Source organism: Symphalangus syndactylus, chromosome X (assembly GCF_028878055.3).
Source record: "Symphalangus syndactylus isolate Jambi chromosome X, NHGRI_mSymSyn1-v2.1_pri, whole genome shotgun sequence".
Lineage (NCBI taxonomy): Eukaryota > Metazoa > Chordata > Mammalia > Primates > Hylobatidae > Symphalangus > Symphalangus syndactylus.
The window spans coordinates 138871347-138896796 of record NC_072447.2 but is presented as its reverse complement, the minus strand read 5'-3'; the positions used below and the strand labels follow the sequence as shown (position 1 = coordinate 138896796).

The 25450-nt window shown below is 40.7% G+C and overlaps 1 protein-coding gene across 8 annotated transcripts in view; it reads right to left on the bottom strand.

The window, feature by feature from the left end:
* Positions 1-25450, bottom strand: part of SLC9A6 (solute carrier family 9 member A6) — a 69519-nt gene that overhangs the window by 19185 nt on the left and 24884 nt on the right. For all 8 annotated transcript variants that reach the window (XM_055267057.2, XM_055267060.2, XM_055267059.2 and 5 more), the window contains 6 exons: positions 23795-23936; positions 21335-21440; positions 20952-21040; positions 17602-17715; positions 5215-5326; positions 3454-3607 (listed from right to left, as the gene is read on the bottom strand). In XM_055267057.2, coding sequence (XP_055123032.1) covers positions 3454-3607; positions 5215-5326; positions 17602-17715; positions 20952-21040; positions 21335-21440; positions 23795-23936 — 717 coding nt within the window. The remainder of the gene's footprint in view (positions 1-3453; positions 3608-5214; positions 5327-17601; positions 17716-20951; positions 21041-21334; positions 21441-23794; positions 23937-25450) is intronic.

Here is a 25450-nt window from a genome sequence, read left to right as displayed (position 1 = left end):
AAATGTGACTGTCACAAACTACGTGAAAGGACATGGGAATAGCTGGCTGTTTCAAATTTACTGTGGATCCACTGTCCACATGACAGCTAAAGTGAACCTTTTACACTGTAAATGACTTCATGTCACTCCCTTGCTTTAAAATCCTCCAGGATTTCCAATTGTATTTTAAAATCCAAATCCCTTACCATGTTCCACAAGACTATATATTAGGGGTCCACAAAGTACAGCCTACGGGCCACATCAGCACCTCTTCTGTTTTCGTAAAGTTTTACTGGGATACAACCACGCCAATTGATTTATATATCGTCTAGGGCTGCTTTCACACTAGAGTTGAGTAGCTGAGACAGACTGTATGGCCTCCAAAGCCTGACATATTTACTCTCTGGCCCTTGACAGTAAAAGTGTGCAGAACCCCTGCTTCCATAGGATCTTGCCAACCTCACTTCCTGTCTACCCTTCAGTCACTATATTCCAGCCATGAGAGTTTTTTTCCTGTTCATTCAACAGGCCAAGTTTGTCCCTTCCTCAGGACTTTTGTAACTTGCTCTTCCCTCTGCCTAGACTGCTCTTCTTCCTGATGACTGTTTAACTGGCAACATCTAGTCACGTAGGTAAGACTGAACTCAAATATAACCTCTCAAAGAAACCGTCCCAGGCCTCCTTGTATAAAATACACCCCCATCCCCAGTCACTATCACAGTACCTTGCCCGATTCCCATCACAGCATTTAATATCATCTGCAGTTGTCAGGTTCATTTATGTGTTACTAGCTTATTGTCTGTCTTCTCTCACTAAAGTATAGATGTTATGAGTCCAGGAACCTTTTCTATCTTATTATGATCACTGTGCTTCTCTAGAGCAGGATTTCTTAACCCTAGCATTACTGACATTCTGGCTTAGATAATTCTCTGTTGGCAGGTGGTGAGGAGCCTGTCCTATGCATTGTAGCATGTTTAGCAGCATCCTTGGCCTCTACTCACTAGATGCCAGCAGCGGCCCCCTCTTCCAGTTGTGACAACCAAAAATGTCTCCAGAAAGTGCCAAATGTCCCTTGGTGGGGGTGGGGGCAAAATTCTCTCCAGTTAAGGAGTACCGAGGCTGGGCGAGATGGCTCATGCCTATAATCCCAACACTTTGGGAGGCTGAGGCGGGCGAATCACTTGAGGCCAGGAGTTTGAGACCAGCCTGGCCAACATGGTGAAACCCCATCTCTACTAAAAATACAAAAATTAGCCAGGTGTGGTGGCGCATGCCTGTAGTCCCAGCTACTTGGGAGGCTGAGGCAGAAGAACTGCTTGAACCTGGGAGGTGGAGGTTGCAATGAGCCGAGATTGCACCACTGCACTCCAGCCTGAGCAACAGAGCAAGACTCTGTCTCAAAAAAAAAAAAAAAAAAAAAAGAACCACTGAGTTGTAACTGACAGTGCCCGGCACATGGCTGGTGTTCAATAAATGTTAATCGAATGAATAAAAAGTATATTTGAAATGCTGTGCTAAGAACTTTACAGATATTAGCTCACTGAATCCTTACAACAACCCAAGGATGTAGGTACTATGACATACATGTTACAGATGAGGAAACTGAGACTTTAAAAGGTTAAAGAACTTGCCGAAGATCACAGAATTAATCAGTGAAGGGGCAAGAACTCAAAGCCAAGTCTAAGTCTGCATGAATCTTAAACTTTCAGGACTTAGCAGTGCCCTTAAAACTGTACTAGACAAATTTGGGGGGAGGGAAGAGAAGCTTAAAATACAGCCCCTGTTCACGAAGAGGCCAAGAATAATGCTAATAAAACAAGAAGACAATAAGAAGTAACCTAAGACTATAAGACAGTATTATAATTAAGTGACAAACTACGTTACAGGACAGGCACTATGCGGCCAAAGAGCTTTGACAGCTAGTGATGTAGATTAAATTTTGTGTGAGTAGGTATGTTTTTGTCTTTTCTTTTTGCGGGGATGGTAAGCGTAGATATTTTGTTTGGTTTGTTCTTACATTTAATTTTGTTATACTTAGGACAATGAGGAAAGTCTTCATCTACAAGCTCTTGAGAAAAGAAAGGAACTGTGTCCTTTCAAAATGTACCATGCCCATTATTTGATGAAATTAATTTCTAAAAGAAATTAAGAAAGACTGGAGGCTCCTCTGCCTGCCATTTAATTATCCAGATGACCTTGAACAACTCAGAACCTTTCTAAGCCTCTATTTCATCACTTGTAAAATGGAGTTACCATGTTTGGATAAATATGTAAAATGTACTTAGCACAATGCCCAGCACATAGTAAGTGTTCAATAAATGCCAGGTCCTCCCTAAAGTAATAATTAAGGTTATAAGAACATTATTTTTCTGTATTTTATACTATGCAAAATAAAAGCACAGAAATTATAAGAGATTTGAATAGTAAAGAGAAATTAAGACAATAACAACAACATTCAAAGTGTGATTTAGGGCTGGCTGGTTTTTAGAAGTCTTAAAAAAGGTGTAATAGAATTAAAAACAATGGAGGACAGGATCTATAAAGTGTGAAATACTGTTTTCTCTAATGAGCCTTATGTATTCTGGAAGCTTGGTAGCTCTTAATGTCTATGAAGTTTCAGCCAAACACAGAACTAAAATCTACAAAGGCTTTAGCAGCATAGGCTGCTGTATCCATGGAAACAAATGCAGAACTCTTGAGATACAAGGGAGCTTTCAAATTGAATACATTAACTGGTACACATTCAAGACTAAGACCTCACGATCTCGGCTTTGGATTGTCAGGTTAAAAACAGTGCTGATGAGAAAAACGATAATATCTAGCAGTGATTAGGGTTGGGGTAAACGGCACTGTCTCATACATTGCAGGTGGAAGGCAAATTTTTTATCTGACCTGGTGATATTGATCAAAAGCCTTAAATATATACATATCCTTTTGAGCAAGCAATTTCATTTCTAGACATGCATTCTAAGAAATAATCAAACAAGTACACAGTGGTGTATACATTTAAGAATGTTCACATTGTTAATGGTAATAGTAACAGCAAAATCCTCAAACGGTAATGGTAATAGCAACATCCTAGAAACAATACAAAAGTCCAACAACAGGGATTTGATTAAATAAATCAGGACATATGCAGCTATTAAAACAATGATGTAAATATATTTACAATGTAAATGTCCATGCTATATTACATTTAAATCAGGCTACAAGAGTACCTTCAGTGTTGCCCCTTTTTGTCAAAAATATATATAATGTATAGCAAAAGGTCTGGAAAGATATCCCTCAAAGTCTTAACAATGAATTTTTCTTTTGCATATATATTTTCCTTTTTCTGTACTACGTATTACATACTTTTTAAAAGGAAAAAATAAAACATTACAGATTCACCAAAGCTTAAAAATTGAAAACAGGCAGAAAAAATAAACCAAATTAAAATTTAATCTTAAAGTGAGGTCTCTAGTTAGTACTTACCTGATATGCAAGCATGACAGCATTGCAGTGGTGCCACCACCAAATACCCATACGGTAAAAAACACAATCAGAAGCGTGGTGCTGAACATCATTTGCCGTGCATAAGTGGCAGTATCTCGAATGGCCAAGGCAAATGCCATTGCACCACGAAGGCCTACAGGGGAACAGAAAAGGTATTTCTTCCATAACTCATTACCAATGCAAGCTTCATAAATTCAGAGCAAGAAAGCACGTTCTAAAAACTTAGAAGCATGTGAACAAATATGCAGTAAATATTAACATACTTAAATATGTACAGGCTGTGCATGGTGGCTCACACCTGTAATCCCAGCACTTTGGGAGGCCAAGGTGGGCAGATCACCTGAGGTCAGGAGTTCGAGACCAGCCTGACCAACATGCTGAAACCCCGTCTCTACTAAAAATACAAAAATCAGCCGGGCATGATGGCACATGCCTGTAATCCCAGCTACTCGGGAGGCTGAGGCAGAATTGCTTGAACCAGGGAGGCAGAGGTTACAGTGAGCTGAGATCGTACCACTGCACTCCAACCTGGGTGACAAAGCAAGACTCCATCTCGAAAAAAAAAAAAAAAGTACAAATAGAAATAGAATTTGTATATGCTACTTACTGACATGCATTGATGTTTTAGTAATTTTTTAAAATTCATTTTTCATTTATAAACAGTAAAATTCACTCTTTTTGGTCTATAGCCACATGAGTTTTGGCAAATTCATAGAGGTGTGTGTGACCACTACTACAATCAAGACACAGAATGGTTTCATCATCCCTCCCCCTGTCAAATTTCTTTGTATTACCCTTTTTTAGTCTAACCTCTTGTCACTCCATCAAATCCCTGGCAACCATTGATGCATTCCCCATCGCTATGACTTTGTCTTTTTGTGAATGTCATATAAAGGGAATCACATAGCAGGTAACCTTTCAAGACTGGCTTCTTGCACTTAGCATAATGCCTCTGAGATTCATCCATGCTGTATGGGTAAATTGTTTGCTCTTTTTAGTGCACAGTAGTATTCCATTGCATGGATGTATCACAGTTTGATTAGCTATTTGACCACTGAGAGACAGACAAGTGGGTTGTTTCCAGGTTTTGGCAATTATGAAAAGAACTGCTATAAACATTCACCTCCAGGTTTTTGTTTGAAAATGACTTCATCCTTATCTTTCTCACTTTGATGACATAATTCTGAACCAAGGATTTGGAACCAGAATATGAAAAACCCCCATAGAGGGGAATGGGACACTATATATATATATATATACACACACACACACACATTTTTTTTTCTATTCAAGGATGCAACTTCAATGTTTAAAGGAGTATTATAGGCCAGGCATGGTGTGGCTCATGCCTATAATCCTAGCACTTTGAAAGGCCAAGGAGGGTGGATTACTTGGGGTCAGGAGTTCGTGACCAGCCTGGCCAACATGGCGAAACCCCATCTCTACTAAAAAATACAAAAGTTAGCCAGGCATATTGGTGCGTGCCTGTAATCCCAGCTACTCGGGAGGCTGAGGCACAAGAATTGCTTGAACCTGGGAGGCAGAGGTTGCAGTGAGCCAAGATTGTGCCACTGCACTGCAGCCTGGGCGACGGAGTGAAACAGTGTCTCTAAATAAATAAATAACGTAAAAATAAAGCAGTATTATATGACCAGCATAACATCTCAGTGTTACATCAAGCTGGTATATGCATTGTGAATGGTTGCTTGAGGTGGGCAAGAGAAGAAAGTTGTAACTTACCAGCAAACATCATCATATGTTGAAAATTTGATCCAATCTTACTTCTTCTACCCAAATTAAGTAAGAGGGACAAGGGGTAAATATTGGCAGCTCTTCCCAAGAAAATAGCAACCTAAAATTATTAATAGGTTAAGGATCATTTCATTTTACTATTAATATTATTTAGACTATACATTCAAGATGGTGAAAGACTATTTTAGGGAACTCAGTTTCTAAGACACAGTCTCTTGGTTCCATTGTCTAACATAGCTGTCCAATAGAACTTTCTGCAACAATGGAAATTTTCTATATCTGCACTGTCCAATTTGGTGAGCACCTGAAATGTGGCTAGAGTGACCAAGGAACTGAAAATTTATTTCATTTTAATTACTTCAAATTAAGATAATCACATTTGGCTAGTTGCTACCAAATTGGACAGAGCAGGTGTAACATATAGGAAATTTACTAGATTAAGAGAAACACGTTTAAAAGCAGAGTTTCTTTACTATACTTTTAAGATTATTAACAGAATAGGTTAATTCACTTTCATTGTCAGTGTTGGTAGGAAGAAGAGTAATACTGAGAAAACTTCCCCTTCCTTCCACAGAACAAAGAAAAGGGCAGCTGAATCACCACCTCATAGCACTAAAATGGCTGCCAGCCCCACTGTACTCCACTGAGTTTATACTTCCAACTTGCTTCAAAGGGAAAGTTTAATGTGAATTCAGATTGGTTTTAACTAAAAACCAATTTTAGTATCTTTTTCTCCAGTTTGCTGTCTATGGGACTCCTGCTTTATGATGGCAATTTTTATTTCAGGAGTCACGATACAGTCTCCACCCCATTTCCTGAGAAAAATATAAGGGAAAATCTAAGATTAAAAACAAAACAAGGCCAGGCAAGGTGGCTCACACTTGTAATCCCAGCACTTTGGGAGGCTGGGTCAAGAGGATAGCTTGAGGCCAGGAGTTCAAGACCAGCCTGGACATCATGGCAAAAACCTGTCTCTATTAAAAATACAAAAATGAGCCGAGCGTGGTGGTGTACATCTGTAATCCCAGCTACTCTGGTGGCTGAGGCACGAGAATTGCTTGAACCCAGGAGGCGGAGGCTGAAGTGAGCTGAGATCATGCCACTGCACTCCAGCCTGGGTGACAAGAGCGAGACCCTGTCTCAAAAACAAACAAACAAAAAAACAAGGTGGGGGGAATGGTGTTGGTCTAAGTAACTTTGGAAAACAGTAGAATCTGTAAGACTAAAGGCAGAAGGAACTGCACAAAAAGCATTCTATGCTCATGACAAAGCTGTTTCCCATGGGAACACTGGTTAACAATTCTGATACTATTATACATGTATACTGAAACCGAACAATTAGGTAAATGGATGGCAAGTGGTGACAGCAAGGTTTCTTACTGTTTTTTTTTTTTTTTTTTGAGACGCCGTCTCGCTCTGTTGCCCAGGCTGGAGTGCAGTGGCGCAATCTTGGCTCACTGCAAGCTCCGCCTCCCGGGTTCATGCCATTCTCCTGCCTCAGCCTCTCCAAGTAGCTGGGACCACAGGCGCCCGCCACCATGCCCGGCTAATTTTTTTGTATTTTTAGTAGAGATGGGGTTTCACCGTGGTCTTGATCTCCTGACCTCGTGATCCGCCCACCTCGGCCTCCCAAAGTGCTGGGATTACAAGCGTGAGCCACCGCACCTGGCCGGTTTCTTACTGTTAGAATGGGAGTTTACAGTTCAGAAAGGGGAGGAGGCCATAATTAAAGTTGGAGACATCAGTATGAACCCATATTGAGCTTAATAGAGATACAGATGGTTATATGCAGAAATATGGATATATATGTATATATGAGCTAATATATATATCTACATATATGGATATATAGATATATACATATTTAATTCCTTGCTCTGTCAGCTGAGAGAGCCTAGAAGCAATCTGTCAGCTTAGACGGCCTAGAAGGAAACACACCAAGTAACACTGAGCACACCTAGTGCTCAGATTTTGGTTTCTAATACTATTCTCCAATAAAAGGAACCAGAACTTCTTGGAGAAATGGCCAATTCTTGGGCTGAGCCAGAACAGATACAAGATGAGCCTGAAGCATCTTATAGTTCCAGTGAGTAAGGAAGTACTCAAAAAAAAATTAAAAACAATGATGAGGATAAAAATTAAAAACAGTGATGAGGATATATCAAAGGCACACAGGAGAGCCTGCCAAAAGAGCTCTCAATGGCCAAGCTGGAACAGTTTGAGCAACAAAATAAAAAAAGTTGTATTATAACTCAAAGTATAAAATAAATATCAATGAATCCATATTGATACGAATAAATGACTGGGCTGGGTGCGGCGGCTCACGCCTGTAAACCCAGCACTTTGGGAGGCTGAGAGGTGCGGATCACTTGAGGTCAGGAGTTTGAGACCAGTGTGGCCAACATGGCGAAATCCTGCCTCTACTGAAAATATAAAAATTAGCCAGGCGTGGTGGAGCATGCCTGTAATCTCAGCTCATGCCTGTAATCTCAGCTACTCAGGAGGATGAGACAGGAAAATCGCTTGAACCCGGGAGGCGGAGGTTGCAGTGAGCTGAGATCACGCCATTGCACTCCAGCCTGGGCAACAAGAGTGAAACTCTGTCTCAAAAAATAATAATAAAAATGACTGAATAAAATGAGGAAGAATAGATAAATCTCCTGTGTGAAAAATTCCAAATAATTTTGCTGATACTCTGTCCTCAAGGAGGTTGAACCTAACTCCCCATTCCTCAATCCTCGCTCATAGCAACTTACTTCCAAGCAGTACAACATGGGGCGGGGGGAAATGTGTAACTTTATAATGGATAAATCTGACAAACACTATCTCAACCAAGTGATTAAGACTATCAACATTATTAAGTATATAACCTTGATATAATGGGATGAGAATGGCATTTTACCTCTGTGGTCTTCCTCCCAAAGAACATGTAACTCCAGTCTAATCATGGGGAAAATATCAGACAAGTTCCAACTGCAGGACATTCTACAAAATACATGGCTAGTACCCCTCAACACTGTCAAGGGTCACCAAAAACAAAGAACACATATGAGAAACTGTCACAGTCAGGCAGAGCCTAAGGGGACATGACAACTAAATGTAATGTGGTATCCTGGATGGGACCCTGGAATAGAAAAAGGACATTAGGGAAAAACTATGGGAATCAGAATAAAGTTTGAACTTTAGTCAGTAATATCAATATTAGTTCATGCATTGTGACAAATGTACCATGCTAATATGTTAATAATAGGGGAAACTGAGTGTGGGGCATATGAGAACTTTCTGTATTATCTTCACAATTTTTCTGTAAACCTAAAACTATTCTAAAATCAAACATTTATTTTAAAAAGTGATTCCCTAAAAAGAAAAGAAAACATAACCACCAAACATGTGGGCCAATGTAGCAGTGACTGCTAGTTCTCTCCAACATCTGTTCTTGCTTTCTTCCTTGGTAGTTGGCACTCCTCCCTTTCATCTTTATGCAGCCACCCAGATAAAGTATGTAACTCCTAGCCTCCCTTGTGAGTAGGTGTAATCAATGATGTTAAGTGGAAGGGATGTGTGCACATTCTGGGTGAAGCCCTTCAAGGCAACGGGCAGACAGGGGTGAGCCACGTTGGATCACAAGAACAAGAACAAGTCCCTAAGGATGTTAGCAACAATATTGCTTTAGTCCCTGATGACCCTATGGAGCAGAACTGCCATATCAGTTCAGATTTTTAGATAAGAAATAAATTTCTATGTTGTTTAAACCTGGATTAGTTTGAGTCTTTTCACATGAAACCAAACCTATGTCCTAACTAACATAGCCAGACATAGAGCAACTCTCTCCTGTTAACAGGCCATTTTCATGGTAGGATTTTGTATTGAGGAATTTTAATTCCTAACAGACTCAGAAACCTACAGAGAATATTTAGCTTTGTTTCCAGATTAAGTATAGTGGATCGAGCCACTTCAGTGCTCCAAATTTTCTCCAAGACTAGCAGGACATTAAGTTACTGATCTCTTGGTTATCTTTCAGCTAAGAACTTCTCCTGTTAACAGTACTTTATCTTTTTTGCGTAAAGTTCATTCGCAGACTAAGGCTCTGCAGAATAGTATTTCAGTAATACTTCGCTTTCTAACAGAGATCCTATCTAGAGTTATAATTTAAAAAAAAAAACTTCTGCTCATCTCTTTGGCAGAATCTTCATTCTGATGTGGGGTTTTAAAATATTTCTTTTAAAAATTCCTTATTCAAACATTCCCACTGACCACAATTGCTCCTTCCATATTTTGTGTTCAACTATCCCACTCTCATCATTCCTCCATAGCACTGGGACGGACCTTCAGTCCAAAGGTCCCTATATTCTTTCCTAACAATGTCTTTTTTCCTCACTTCCCTTCTTACCATCATGTTAATAACACCTTTTAATGTTAAACATTAAATGAAGTGTTTAGATTGCATCAGTCATATAATAACACTATGATCTCTTGTCCTTCTGTTTTCATTGCACCCACTTGAAAAAACTCCAAACCTGGAAGGAGCCAACTATCTCTTTTTTCCATGCTTACAGTAAGTACTGTTGGACAAAGTCATTCAACGGGGCAGATTCGTTCTACTACTAATTCCTATTTCTCAAACACAATGGATCCCTAGTACTTCTTTGCAGTCCTGTTGAGTTTCTTTGGTCAACTTATTCTCCCACTCTCTACACCAACTATTTCACGAACCTCCACCTTCCTCAGAATCCCTATGATCTGTGTAAGCCATCCTCCGAGATAGTCCCTAATCATCCCTGCCTCTTAGTATTCACACCCTTGTGTAGTCCCCACCCACACTGTACCAGGTTGGTCTGTATAACCAATAGAATATTATGGAAGTGATGCTGGTATGTCTCTTCGAAGATTAGGTAACAAAAGGCACTTCAGCTTTCATTTTAGGGCTCTCTCAGCTCACTCAGTTTGGGGTAAGAAGCCATGTCGTAAGCTGCCCTATGGAGATATCCACGTGGAGAAGAATCGAAGCCTCTTGCTGACAGTGATGTGAGTTGAGTGAGCTTGCAGTGGATTCCCTGGCCCTAGTCAAGTCTTGAGAAGGTGCAGTCCCAGCCAAGAGCACAACTGCAACCTCTTAAGAGACCCTGGAGCCAGAACCACCCAGGTGAGCTGCTCCAGGATTCCTGACCCTCAGAAACTGTGTGAGATAATAACTGTCTATTGTTTTAAGCTGCTAAATTTAAGGTAATTTGTTACACAATAGATAACTCCCTATCTTACTCTCAGCAGATGATCTCACCTCCTACTTAACAGATAAACATAGAAGCCATCAGAGAGGAGCTCCATCTTACAAATGTGCCTTTATTTCTACATACCCTATCCTCTCTGTAGTCATGATGGAGTTGTCTCTCCTTCCAGTGAAGGCAAAATTTCTCTCTACATGCTTTGGATTTCATTCCTGCCTTCTCAAGAGGCTTTCACTATTGCCTCCTCTCTTTCTTTTTTTTTTTTTTTTTTTTTATTATACTTTAGGGTTTTAGGGTACATGTGCACAATGTGCAGGTTTGTTACATATGTATCCATGTGCCATGTTGATTTCCTGCACCCATTAACTCGTCATTTAGCATTAGGTGTATCTCCTAATGCTGTCCCTCCCCCCTCCCCCCACCCCACAACAGTCCCCGGAGCGTGATGTTCCCCTTCCTGTGTCCATGAGTTCTCATTGTTCAATTCCCACCTATGAGTGAGAACATGCGGTGTTTGGTTTTTTGTCCTTGCGATAGTTTACTGAGAATGATGTTTTCCAGTTTCATCCATGTCCCTACAAAGGACACGAACTCATCATTTTTTATGGCTGCATAGTATTCCATGGTGTATATGTGCCACATTTTCTTAATCCAGTCTATCGTTGTTGGACATTTGGGTTGCTTCCAACTCTTTGCTATTGTGAATAGTGCCGCAATAAACATACGTGTGCATGTGTCTTTATAGCAGGATGATTTATAGTCCTTTGGGTATATACCCAGTAATGGGATGGCTGGGTCAAATGGTATTTCTAGTTCTAGATCCCTGAGGAATCGCCACACTGACTTCCACAATGGTTGAACTAGTTTACAGTCCCACCAACAGTGTAAAAGTGTTCCTATTTCTCCACATCCTCTCCAGCACCTGTTGTTTCCTGATTTTTTAATGATGGCCATTCTAACTGGTGTGAGATGGTATCTCACTGTGGTTTTGATTTGCATTTCTCTGATGGCCAGTGATGAGGAGCATTTCTTCATGTGTTTTTTGGCTGCATAAATGTCTTCTTTTGAGAAGTGTCTGTTCATGTCCTCTGCCCACTTTTTGATGGGGTTGTTTGTTTTTTTCTTGTAAATTTGTTTGAGTTCATTGTAGATTCTGGATATTAGCCCTTTGTCAGATGAGTAGGTTGCAAAAATTTTCTCCCATTGTGTAGGTTGCCTGTTCACTCTGATGATAGTTTCTTTTGCTGTGCAGAAGCTCTTTAGTTTAATGAGATCCCATTTGTCGATTTTGGCTTTTGTTGCCATTGCTTTTGGTGTTTTAGACATGAAGTCCTTGCCCATGCCTATGTCCTGAATGGTATTGCCTAGGTTTTCTTGTAGGATTTTAATGGTTTTAGGTCTAACATATAAGTCTTTAATCCATCTTGAATTAATTTTTGTATAAGGTGTAAGGAAGGGATCCAGTTGCAGCTTTCTACATATGGCTAGCCAGTTTTCCCAGCACCATTTATTAAATAGGGAATCCTTTCCCCATTTCTTGTTTTTGTCAGGTTTGTCAAAGATCAGATAGTTGTAGCTATGCGGCATCATTTCTGAGGGCTCTGTTCTGTTCCATTGATCTATGTCTCTGTTGTGGTACCAGTACCATGCTGTTTTGGTTACTGTAGCCTTGTAGTATAGTTTAAAGTCAGGTAGCGTGATGCCTCCAGCTTTGTTCTTTTGGCTTAGGATTGACTTGGCGATGCGGGCTCTTTTTTGGTTCCATATGAACTTTAAAGTAGTTTTTTCCAATTCTGTGAAGAAAGTCATTGGTAGCTTGATGGGGATGGCATTGAATCTATAAATTACCTTGGGCAGTATGGCCATTTTCACGATATTGATTCTTCCAACCCATGAGCATGGAATGTTCTTCCATTTGTTTGTATCCTCTTTTATTTCATTGAGCAGTGGTTTGTAGTTCTCCTTGAAGAGGTCCTTCACATCCCTTGTAAGTTGGATTCCTAGGTATTTTATTCTCTTTGAAGCATTGTGAATGGGAGTTCACTCATGATTTGGCTCTCTGCTTGTCTGTTATTGGTGTACAAGAATGCTTGTGATTTTTGTACATTAATTTTGTATCCTGAGACTTTGCTGAAGTTGCTAATCAGCTTAAGGAGATTTTGGGCTGAGACAATGGGGTTTTCTAGATATACAATCATGTCATCTGCAAACAGGGACAATTTGACTTCCTCTTTTCCTAATTGAATACCCTTTATTTCCTTCTCCTGCCTGATTGCTCTGGCCAGAACTTCCAGCACTATGTTGAATAGGAGCGGTGAGAGAGGGCATCCCTGCCTTGTGCCAGTTTTCAGAGGGAATGCTTCCAGTTTTTGCCCATTCAGTATGATATTGGCTGTGGGTTTGTTGTAGATAGCTCTTATTATTTTGAGGTACGTCCCATCAATACCTAATTTATTGAGAGTTTTTAGCATGAAGGGTTGTTGAATTTTGTCAAAGGCCTTTTCTGCATCTATTGAGATAATCATGTGGTTTTTGTCTTTGGTTCTGTTTATATGCTGGATTACATTTATTGATTTGCGTATGTTGAACCAGCCTTGCATCCCAGGGATGAAGCCCACTTGATCATGGTGGATAAGCTTTTTGATGTGCTGCTGGATTCAGTTTGCCAGTATTTTATTGAGGATTTTTGCATCAATGTTCATCAAGGATATTGGTCTGAAATTCTCTTTTTTGGTTATGTCTCTGCCAGGTTTTGGTATCAGGACGATGCTGGCTTCGTAAAATGTGTTAGGGAGGATTCCCTCTTTTTCTATCGATTGGAATAGTTTCAGAAGGAATGGTATCAGTTCCTCCTTGTACCTCTGGTAGAATTCAGCTGTGAATCCATCAGGTCCTGGACTCTTTTTGGTTGGTAAGCTATTGATTATTGCCACAATTTCAGAACCTGTTATTGGTCTATTCAGAGATTCAACTTCTTCCTGGTTAGTCTTGGGAGGGTGTATTTGTCGAGGAATTTATCCATTTCTTCTAGATTTTCTAGTTTATTTGCATAGAGGTGTTTGTAGTATTCTCTGATGGTAGATTGTATTTCTGTGGGATCGGTGGTGATATCCCCTTTTTCGTTTTTTATTGCATCTATTTGATTCTTCTCTCTTTTCTTCTTTATTAGTCTTGCTAGCGGTCCATCAATTTTGTTGATCTTTTCAAAAAACCAGCTCCTGGATTCATTAATTTTTTGAAGGGTTTTTTGTGTCTCTATTTCCTTCAGTTCTGCTCTGATTTTAGTTATTTCTAGCCTTCTGCTAGCTTTTGAATGTGTTTGCTCTTGCTTTTCTAGTTCTTTTAATTGTGATGTTAGGGTGTCAATTTTGGATCTTTCCTGCTTTCTCTTGTGGGCATTTAGTGCTATAAATTTCCCTCTACACACTGCTTTGAACGTGTCCCAGAGATTCTGGTATGTTGTGTCTTTGTTCTCGTTGGTTTCAAAGAACATCTTTATTTCTGCCTTCATTTCATTATGTACCCAATAGTCATTCAGGAGCAGGTTGTTCAGTTTCCATGTAGTTGAGCGGTTTTGACTGAGTTTCTTAACCCTGAGTTCTAGTTTGATTGCACTGTGGTCTGAGAGACAGTTTGTTATAATCTCTGTTCTTTTACATTTGCTGAGAAGAGCTTTACTTCCAACTATGTGGTCAATTTTGGAATAGGTGTGGTGTGGTGCTGAAAAAAATGTATATTCTGTTGATTTGGGGTGGAGAGTTCTGTAGATGTCTATTAGGTCCACTTTATGTAGAGCTGAGTTCAATTCCTGGATATCCTTGTTAACTTTCTGTCTCGTTGATGTGTCTAATGCTGACAGTGGGGTGTTAAAATCTCCCATTATTATTGTGTGGGAGTTTAAGTCCCTTTGTAGGTCACTCAGGACTTGCTTTATGAATCTGGGTGCTCCTGTGTTGGGTGCATATATATTTAGGATAGTTAGCTCTTCTTGTTGAATTGATCCCTTTACCATTATGTAATGGCCTTCTTTGTCTCCTTTGATCTTTGTTGGTTTAAAGTCTATTTTATCAGAGACTAGGATTGCAACCCCTGCCTTTTTTTGTTGTCCAGTTGCTTGATAGATCTTCCTCCATCCCTTTATTTTGAGTCTATGTGTGTCTCTGCACGTGAGATGGGTTTCCTGAATACAGCACACTGATGGGTCCTGACTCCTTATCCAGTTTGCCAGTCTGTGTCTTTTGATTGGAGCATTTAGCCCATTTACATTTAATGTGAATATTGTTATGTGTGAATCTGATCCTGTCATTATGATGTTAGTTGGTTATTTTGCTCGTTAGTTGCTATAGTTTCTTCCTAGCCTCGATGGTCTTTACAATTTGGCATGTTTTTGCAGGGGCTGGTACCGGTTGTTCCTTTCCATGTTTAGTGCTTCCTTCAGGAGCTCTTTTAGGGCAGGCCTGGTGGTGACAAAATCACTCAGCGTTTGCTTGTCTGTAAAGTATTTTATTTCTCCTTCACTTATGAAGCTTAGTTTGGCAGGATAGGAAATTCTGGGTTGAAAATTCTTTTCTTTAAGAATGTTGAATATCGGCCCCCACTCTCTTCTGGCTTGTAGAGTTTCTGCTGAGAGATCAGCTGTTAGTCTGATGGGCTTCCCTTTGTGGGTAACCCAACCTTTCTCTCTGGCTGCCCTTAACATTTTTTCCTTCATTTCAACTTTGGTGAATCTGACAATTATGTGTCTTGGAGTTGCCCTTCTCGAGGAGTATCTTTGTGGCGTTCTCTGTATTTCCTGAATCTGAATGCTGGCCTGCCTTGCTAGATTGGGGAAGTTCTCCTGGATAATATCTTGCAGAGTGTTTTCCAACTTGGTTCCATTCTCCCCATCATTTTCAGGTACACCAATCAGACGTAGGTTTGGTCTTTTCACATAGTCCCAAATTTCTTGGAGGCTTTGTTCATTTCTTTTTATTCTTTTTTCTCTAAACTTCCCTTCTCTCTTCATTTCATTCATTTCATCTTCTATCAGCGATACCCTTTCTTCCAGTTGATCGCATCTGCTACTGAGGCTTCTGCATTCTTCGCGTAGTTCTCGAAACTTGGCTTTCAGCTCCATCATCTCCTTTAAGCCCTTCTCTCCATTGGTTATTCTAGTTATCCATTCTTCTAATTTTTTTTCAAAGTTTTTAACTTCTTTGCTATTGTTTTGAATTTCCTCTCGTAGCTCAGAGTAGTTTGATCGTCTGAAGCCTTCTTCTCTCAACTCATCAAAGTCATCCTCCATCCAGCTTTGTTCCGTTGCTGGTGAGGAACTGCGTTCCTTTGGAGGAGGAGAGGTGCTCTGTTTTTTAGAGTTTCCAGTTTTTTTGGTCTGTTTTTTCCCCATCTTTGTGGTTTTGTCTACTTTTTGTCTTCGATGATGGTGATGTACAGATGGGTTTTTGGTGTGGATGTCCTTTCTGTTTGTTAATTTTCCTTCCACCAGACAAGACCCTCAGCTGCAGGTCTGCTGGAGTTTACTAGAGGTCCACTCCAGACCCTGTTTGGCTGGGTGTCAGCACCGGTGGCTGCAGAACAGCGGATTTTCGTGAGACCACAAATTCAGCTGTCTGATAGTTCCTCTGAAAGTTTTGTCTCAGAGGAGTACCCGGTTGAATGAGGTGTCAGTCTGTCCCTACTGGGGGGGTGCCTCCCAGTTAGGCTGCTCAGGGGTGAGGGACCCACTTTAGGAGGCAGTCTGTCCGTTCTCAGATCTCCAGCTGCGTGCTGGGAGAACCACTACTCTCTTCAAAGCTGTCAGTCAGACAGGGACATTTAAGGCTGTGGAGGTTCTCGCTGAATTTTTGGTTGTCTGTGCCCTGCCCCCAGAGGTGGAGCCTACAGAGGCAGGCAGGCCTCCTTGAGCTGTGGTGGGCTCCACCCAGTTCGAGCTTCCTGGCTGCTTTGTTTACCTAAGCAAGCCTGGGCAATGGCGGGCGCCCCTCCCCCAGCCTCGTCGCCGCCTTGCAGCGTGATCTCAGACTGCTGTGCTAGCAATCAGCAAGACTCTGTGGGCATAGGACCCTCCGAGCCAGGTGCGGGACACAATCTCCTAGTGTGCCGTTTTCCAGGCCCGTTGGAAAAGCGCAGTATTAGGACGGGACTGAACCGATATTCCAGGTGCCGTCTGTTTCCCCTTTCTTTGACTAGGAAAGGGAACTCCCTGACCCCTTGCGCTTCCCGAGTGAGGCAATGCCTCGCCCTGCTTCGGCTCGCGCACAGTGCACTTCACCGACTGTCCTGAACCCACTGTTAGGCACTCCCTAGTAAGATGAAACCGGTACCTCAAGCAGAAATGCAGAAATCACCCGTCTTCTGTGTCGCTGGGGCTGGGAGCTGGAGACCGGAGCTGTTCCTATTCGGCCATCTTGGCTCCACCCTCCACAACTATCCTCTCTTTCATATACTCAGTTTCTTCCTTCCAACTGTTTTTTGGTTTTTGTTTTTTTTTTTTTGGAGACAGGGTCTCCCTTTGTCACCCAGGCTGGAGTGCAGTGACCCAATCACGGCTCACTGCAGCTTCAAACTCCTGGGCTCAAGGGATCCTTCCACCTTACCCTCCCAAGTAGCTCGGACTACAGGCATGCACCACCATACCTGGCTAGTTTTAAAAATTTTGTTTGTAAAGATGGGGTCTTGCTATATTGCCCAGGCTGGGTTTTTTTTAAGACTCTTTGTATATATGTGAGAGAAAGAGAGAGGGAGAGAGAGGGGTTGGGGGAGGGAGAGAAAGAGAAAGAAAGTGGCCTCATTCAACATTTCCTTATCTTTCACCTTCTGCCCTGTGGCATAGACTGCTAACTGTTCCCCAGTATCCAACCTCTCCTTCCCTGTAGTAATAAAGGGAAAATACTTATCTTTTGGGGTTGGCAGAACAGTGGGACACTTGTCTGTCATTTTAATCTGTCAACATTATTTGTGCAATAACCACAAATTGAAATAGAATATAATAAAATAAATAGACTAGAAAAAAGAGCTGGAATCCTTATTTGTTTTACTCAGAGGAAAACTGTATATATTTAAATGTATTCTTATGAACCACATACTCAAAACCCACATGAAAATCTCAATTAAAAATAGTTTTCAAAATAAAACACATAATAAAGGATACAAATGCTCCTACTACAAATGTTGGGTTAAAGACATGGTTCTGGAAGGTGAACAGTGTCAGCCCCATGTAGGAGAAGATGAAATTCTCTGCCAAGAAATTGAGAAGCTCAAACAACTGAAACGAAATTATAAAAGATTAGTCCAGCAAATAAATTAAGTTATATAATTTGAAAGCATGAGTATTACTAAGATAATAAAACAGACACTCAAATATATAAACTTCATGCATACACACAAAATATGTGGTTCAGAAGGGAGCAAATGTGGAGATGACATTTCTAGTCCTGCAGAAAAAGCCAGAAACATTGCCCCCTCATTTCCCCTAATCAGCTTCCCTTCTCCAAAGCCCCATCTTCAATTATTCCTCTCCTCTTCCTCCAAACTCTGTCAGTTTTTTTTTTTTTTTAATGTTCCTTGTGTCCCTGCTACTGCCCTAGTCAAACTTTCATCACTTCCTACCCATAATGATGAAAAAGGACCTCTAACCATCCCTCATCCTCCAGCTCCCCCAAACCAATGAATCTCTAAAACTGATAGTTTCAAGATACTTTCCTCTTGCAAGCTGTAAGATTCATTTCAACTTTCTGATCCTAGCATAGAGTGCTTCGTGAGAACTCTCTTATTCCCGGCTTGCCCTGTGACTTCACTTTTTGCGTAGGTCTTCCTCTCGTATAGGGAGTAAGCATCCTACAGACAGGGCTTCCACATTGTGGAAGAGATAGATCTGTAGGATAGCAGAACTATCTGTGGGGAGAACTAAACCCTGCTGCCCGCCTGCCCCATCCCATTCACATCATAGCCTTGGCAATGGTATATGATACTTGCTGAATGAAGTTAAGGCCCTTCATAATCTGGTGTCCCTCTGGCCACCAGAGTTATCTACAATGGCTTGTTACTATGAGCCCTCTGACACATAACAGAATAGTGGTTAAGAACATGGGCTTAGGAATCAAAATGCCTAGGCTTGAGCCCTGTCTTCCCCTTTGCTGGCTATGTGGCTTTGGGCAAGTTAGTTAATCTCTTTAAACCAGGGTTGCCTTATTACCCAAAAATGAGAATAAAAATTAAAATAAGTAAGTATATATTTATTTTTCTTTAAATGATTTAATATGCTATTATTACTACTTATTTATACTAATGATAACAGCTATACCTTTTTCAGTTTTTACCGTGTGTCCGATACTATACTAAGGACTTCATATGCATTATGTCGTTTTAATCCCACAAAAACTCAGTGAGGTAGGTATTATTATTATCTCCATTTTCAAAGATGGCAAAACTGAAGCACAGAGAAGTTATGGAACTTGCTCCTGGTCACACAGCCAGCAAGTAGTAGAACCAGGATTTAAAACAATACAGTGACTCCAGAGTCCCAGCTTTACTTTGCAACATAGGGATCGGCAAACTTTCCCATAAATGGCCAGAGAGTAAACATGAGAGGATTTGTAGGCCAAGAAGTCTCTGTCACAACTACTTCACTCTGCCAGTGAAGCACAAAAGCAGCCATAGACTATATATTTAAAAAAATGGGTGTGGCTGTGTGCCAAGAAAATCTTATTGGTGGACACGGAAATGTGAATTTCATATAACTGTCATGGGTCACAACATATTCTTCTTTTGATCTTTTGCCAATCAATTAAAAATGGATGGAAAGAAAACCATTCTTAGCTCACTGGCAAGGGCCGGATGTGGCCGGAGGGCTGGAGTCCGCCACCCTCTGCTCTACACTTTACTGCCTTCTTTTTATTCCTGCCTTTATCTGTACTGCCTCCCCTAGGCCTTCCTAAATCTTCCCCATCCTTCTAAGGGTACTGTTTCTTCTAGGATAGCTTTCCAGATCCTCAAGCCTCAAACCATTTCCCCTACTTCTCTGATGTCTTCTATGACATATAATCTGAAGTACATAATCTAGGATTCCTATTCCTCATATTTTTTAAATGTACATAAAGCTTCATATCATATCACCAACAACACTGGAAGCTCTTACCCTGTTCTAGTTTTTTGTTGTTTGTTTGTTTGTTATTGAGACAGAGTCTCGCTCTGTCATCCAGGCTGGAGTGCAGTGGCACAATCTCGGCTCACTGCAACCTCCGCCTTCCGGGTTCAAGCCATTCTCCTACCTCAGCCTCCTGAGTAGCTGGGACTACAGGCGCACGCCACTACGTCCAGCTAATTTTTGTATTTTTAGCAGAGACGGGGTTTCACCATGTTGGCCAGGCTGGTCTCAAACTTCTGACCTCGGGTGATCCGCCCGCTTTGGCCTCCCAAAATGCTGGGATTACAGGTGTGAACCACAGCGCCCGGCCTGTTCTTGTTTTTTATTCCCTTCCCACGACCTGGAAAAATGCTGACTCCCCTCCCCCACCGCCCCCCGCCAGCTGATTTTCTTCTCTTTACTTATTGCACTGAATTAATTTGTAAAAAGGATTTGTAGCCCTAATGTATATGCTTGGGGGAAAAAGCCTAATCTCTTTTGAGGGGCTGGGGAAAAGCACAGGTCATAAACTTGATTTGTGGCTCTAGCTGGGAGAAGAAATACTGTTGCTCCTGCTTTTAGCACCACTCCTTTTCAGGCGAATCCCACAACCTTCTTGTCATTTGGCAAAATTTAAACCTTCCGTTTCTCACTATAGCCATAGTCAAGTATGCACCTGTTTCTATTCCAGACATTACATTTTTTTCATGTATTTGTCCCATACACCTCCTAAGACTGGAAAAATTCTATTCCTATCTCGTTTATTACCCTTCAGATACCCTGCACAACTGATCATTTGGTACCAAATAAAACCAGACCACTGACTAGTCCCCTGACATTCCTGGAAACACAGTAGCTCTGAAGCATCTGGGCAGACTGAAGGAAGTTGATCTTCTCTTAGTAGGTCTAATCAGATCAGAAGTTAATCTTATCTATGTCATGTCTTAGAAGGTCTAGTAATATCAGAAGTTAATCTTCTTTATGTCATCTCTTAGTAGGTCTGCTCAGATATGAAGTTAATTTTATCTACATCACACAGCAGTAGTTTGAGTAAAACCAGAGTGAGCTTCCAAAACATTCCCCTTAAAAGCCATTAAATTGGGAAAACACTGAGAGAAAGGGAAGCTACTTCACTGGTTATTGAAGCCACAATAGTAACAGTCTCTGGCTATTCTGCTGATCTATTTCCACCCTAAATGCTATCACTCTTCATTTTGCCAATCCCACCTACTTTTAGAGTCAAAGGAAGAGGAGCTGGAATGAGTAGATAGCATCTTGAACAGATCAAAGAGTATTTTTTCTTTTTTTAGTAAAAAAGACTTCTATTTTGCTGAAAGAAGGAAAAGCCTATTCACAAACTATAAAGTTCCTCTTACCTGTTTAGTTCTATGCTGAGACTCCGTGGACAAATTATTATATGTATAATGTGCTTGTGTGATGCCACAAAACAATACTGCAACCACACCTATAAAGACAACAAATTCCAAGTTCACATTAAAGGATGGTTCCCACCTTTTATACTGAGGTTCTTTCTTCACAGTAGATTATAGGCTTTGTCTGGAAATTCTCATTTGTGACTTACTTTGTTAAGAGGAACCACTTCCACTGAAAATTTTTTTTTATGTTCTAAAGCAACAACCTAAATCCCAACCACAACAAGTATGTTCAAATACTAACGGAGCTGATCCACTTGGAGCAAAACTGACCGGCAAAGTCACTCCTTTTAAGGGTCGACAATCAAAGGGAGCAAGTCACCTACCTGTGAAGCCCCATGCTTCAGCCAAGAGGAAGGTACTCCAGGACATCAAGAAGAATAGGCCTGTCTCCAACAACTGGAACTCCCGTAATTTGGTGAACTTTGTCACGTATAACTGTTAAGGCTGGTAATGAGATCTTGTAACACAAAAGTGTGACTAGAAAAAATAACAGTTTAAGCAAGGCAACCATGAAAGAAAGGTTCTCTAGCTTCTCTAACACAAAAATCCCAGAATAAGGTACCACCAGAGTAGGGAGACTTTTAAAATGAGCATCTTACTGAGGAGTCAGCTGCCTTCCCTTTAGTGAGGAAGCCTTATGGCTTAGCCACTCCAATTGTTTCACGGGTATCGCACACCTTGCCAGAAACCATGTAGTAAAGGATAGATAGAGATGGGAGTAACAGATCAGATCTATAACATGCCACCTCTATTAATCTGAGACCCAAAGCTAGACAGCTTCCATAATTATAGCAATTTACATTTATAAAAATACGTAATTTCCAAGAGATTTTAAACTATTTGATTCTCTACCACTTCTGTGATATAGAGCATTCATTCTATGATGAAGAAATTGAGGCACTTCACTCCCTTATACTAGTTTAACAAGTATTTGTTAGCTGACAGTGGAAGGGCCTGTGCCAAGTTACAACCAATCTCAGGCTAGAATCTAGAGTCGTTTCTACAACTAGGCACTACAACAAAATGATTAACAAGATATACTCTCTACCCTCAAGGAACTTGTAATGGGGAAGAGATACTATCTCTCTTGGCATCACCTTCAGAACTCTTTTTACTGCTGCTTTATGCCTCAGTTCACTTATAAAAAGCCATAAAAGAAGCCTCTTCCAGCACAAGGCTGAAGTATACCAAACTAAGAGGTCCTTGACAAAGAATAACGTATCCGTTTTATACAAGTATTATAGAAGTTTTAGAGCTGGAAACTTTTTTTTTTTTTTTGAGATGGAGTCTTGCTCTGTCGCCCAGGCTGGAGTGCAGTGGCGTGATCTCGGCTCACTGCAAGCTCTGCCTCCTGGGTTCACACCATTCTCCCGCTTCAGCCTCCCCAGTAGCTGGGACTACAGGCACCCACCACCATGCCCAGCTAATTTTTTGTATTTTTAGTAGAGATGGGGTTTCACCGTGTTAGCCAGGATGGTCTCGATCTCCTGACCTTGTGATCCGCCCGCCGTGGCCTCCCAAAGTGCTAGGATTACAGGCATGAGCCACCGCACCAGGCCAGAGCTGGAAACTCTTTAGACCTCATCTAGTCCCACTCCTCTTTCCTACCATCCCCACCCTCCAATTTCCTATACTGAGATCTAAAGAGGTGAAGTGTCAAAGCTTCTAGCATGTTTGTGTCTGCCACTATACTGAAAGCACCAGGGAGGCAGGGGTCATGTTTGTCTTCTTTAGCTTTGATACACAGAGCACAGCACATGTAGCAGGTGATCAAGACATGCCTTCTGGCTTTTTATTTTGGGTGGGGGGTTTAAAACATGTTTTTAGGCCGGGCACGGTGGCTCTTGCCTGTAATCCCAGCACTTTGGGAGGCCGAGGTGGGTGGATCACTTGACGTCAAGAGTTCGAGACCAGCCTGGTCGACATGGTGAAACCCCATCTCTACTAAAAATATTTAAAAACTTGCTGGGTGTGGTGTTGCACAACTGTAATCCCAGCTACTTGGGAGGCTGAGGTGGGGGAATCGCTTGAACTCGGGAGGCGGAGGTTGCAGTGAGCCGAGATCGTGTCATTGCACTCCAGCCTGGGCGAAAGAGTGAGACTCTGTCTCAAAAACCAAATAAATAAATAAAAACAAAATTTGTTTTTATAGATTCAGGATGCGCAAGTGCAGTTTTATGACATGGATGTATTGCATGGTGGTGAAGCCTGGGATAAAATGGCCTTTGCATGAACACAAGAATAACTTGACTAAGTGGTAGTACCAGGACTACAACTCAGGTCCTTTGGGCTTCCCATCCAGGGCTCTGGAGCACAAAGGTTAAAATTGGGAGAGCTGAGATGAACTCTTACATATCCTAACCAAGGAAACACATTTTGTTCATTCAGCATCGCTGTTGTACATTTCCTATTTGTCCTATTAAAGAAAGAGCGAAAGACTGCCAGGCTGACCAGCAACACAGAACACCCGGAGGCTCTTTGGAATATGTCTACCTTTACAGCTATTTAATCTACAGCTATAAAATTCACCCTCAAAGAGATATCATCTCTAATTATACACTTGCAGTGAAAGTTTTAGGGCACCCAACCCTATGCAGAACAATAGAGTTCCTTTATTTATTTTTTGGCAAAGACTGTTGCTTAATGTTTTCAAACCAAGTATTTAGTTATAAGATTAATAATTCTAACATAATTCTAATCACAGAACTAGGAAAAACAACGGAATACAGCATTTAACTACCATATTATGCTAACAAGAAAAGATAAATATAACAAAAGGATATTAAAGCTGTCACCACTCCAGTAGCAGCACCCATCGCAAAAGATCCACTGAAGATTCCAAGGAAGATCCCAATAGACTTGAACATCGCTGTGACATCAAAGGTGTGACTGTTGTCTCCAGCTGGCTGGTATGCCACTATTGAGCTACGGAAGAGAGACTGCTTTTACTTCTGGAAGCAATCTTTACTTTTAAAAAAACATTATGTAGTATAGAGCTTGAAAGATGAAATTAGAGGGAGAAGAAAAAAAAAAAGCTTTCGATTGGAATTGCCAAAATAAGGACAAAATTACCCAAAAATCCTGCAATGTATCTGGCTAGCAAGAAAACTTGGCTTTTCCTTAAATGTTAATTTCAGGGGGTAGTAGAACATTATAAAATCCTCTATATGAAAATTGCACTAAGCTTTTTCCCCCATCCCCAAGATACTGTGCAGTATTATTCTTTTGTGATCCTGTTTCAGAATTACTAGTACTGAGTGTCCGAAAGCCTTAACATACTAATGTGAACAAACTAATGAAAAATTCCACTTGTTTCCAGTAGAGGCATAAGAACATAAAGAACATTATTCAATACTCAGCCCAGTCACATTTTGTTTTTCCTATGAGAAAAAAAGGTAACTGAAGGACCCTTCCAACTTTTAGAATTCCAGAATGGGCCAAATGCCTAATATCTATTCATTCACTGAAATGGACTATTATAGGAAAAAGCACTCGAAAGACCTCCCAAGGAATTAGAATCCACTCAACAGTACTTTCAGCATAACCAGCTGGATCTTCCACCTCAAACTTCTGAAAGAAAGTCACTCTATAACAGGCCAAGACAGGCAATTATAGGAGATGCTCTCCATCTTGAACTCACAGTCCAAACCTGGTCTGAAAAAGCTTCTTTTATAACAGTTACCACCCCAGGAAATAGAAATGCCTGAGAAAATTACTGTTGCCAGCAGGTCTTTGGCAACGGTGCTTACCGTTACTAAATCAGTTCTCATCTCAGTTAATTGAGAGACCAGCATTATAAAAAGTCCAGACGCAACAACATCATACAAATCACGTCAAAGAAAAGAAGGAAAAACACATTCCTAAAAATATAATGAATTCTCCCTGTGGTTGCTGCAATGTTTTTTTCTGATTCAAGGCTGAAAAATGTGTTTGCTATACCATGTACAAGTTCTTTTCATATCTCCCAGGTTAAAAAAAATCTAAGATCAAACTAAAATCTCCTAATTTGTACTTATTTTATTGAAATATAGCACTAATATTAATTTCTGATAATGGGATCCAGAAATTTCCGAGACTCACTCTAAATTGAAAATGTTAAACATTTACATTTAAATGTGCAAAGTAACCAGATCATTTTGGAACAGTAGATTTGATATCATTTTGATAAATATGAAATGGCCTTTAACATCATGCTACCTTACCTACACATATATAAAGGGTCCCACTACCATAAATGGGATCTGATTTCATTATAACATGAAAATATAGTAACTGGCTGGAGAAAAGAAAAAACTTGCTATACAATCTTCTTTTTCTTTGGTGGTATTTTTCAAAATGCTCTCTGGAACAAAATATCTATGCCATGCCTCCTGAGGTTGCTTTCCCTGGATTAGTTCATGTAATTTCAAGATTCACACTAATCATTATTTCATTCTTTA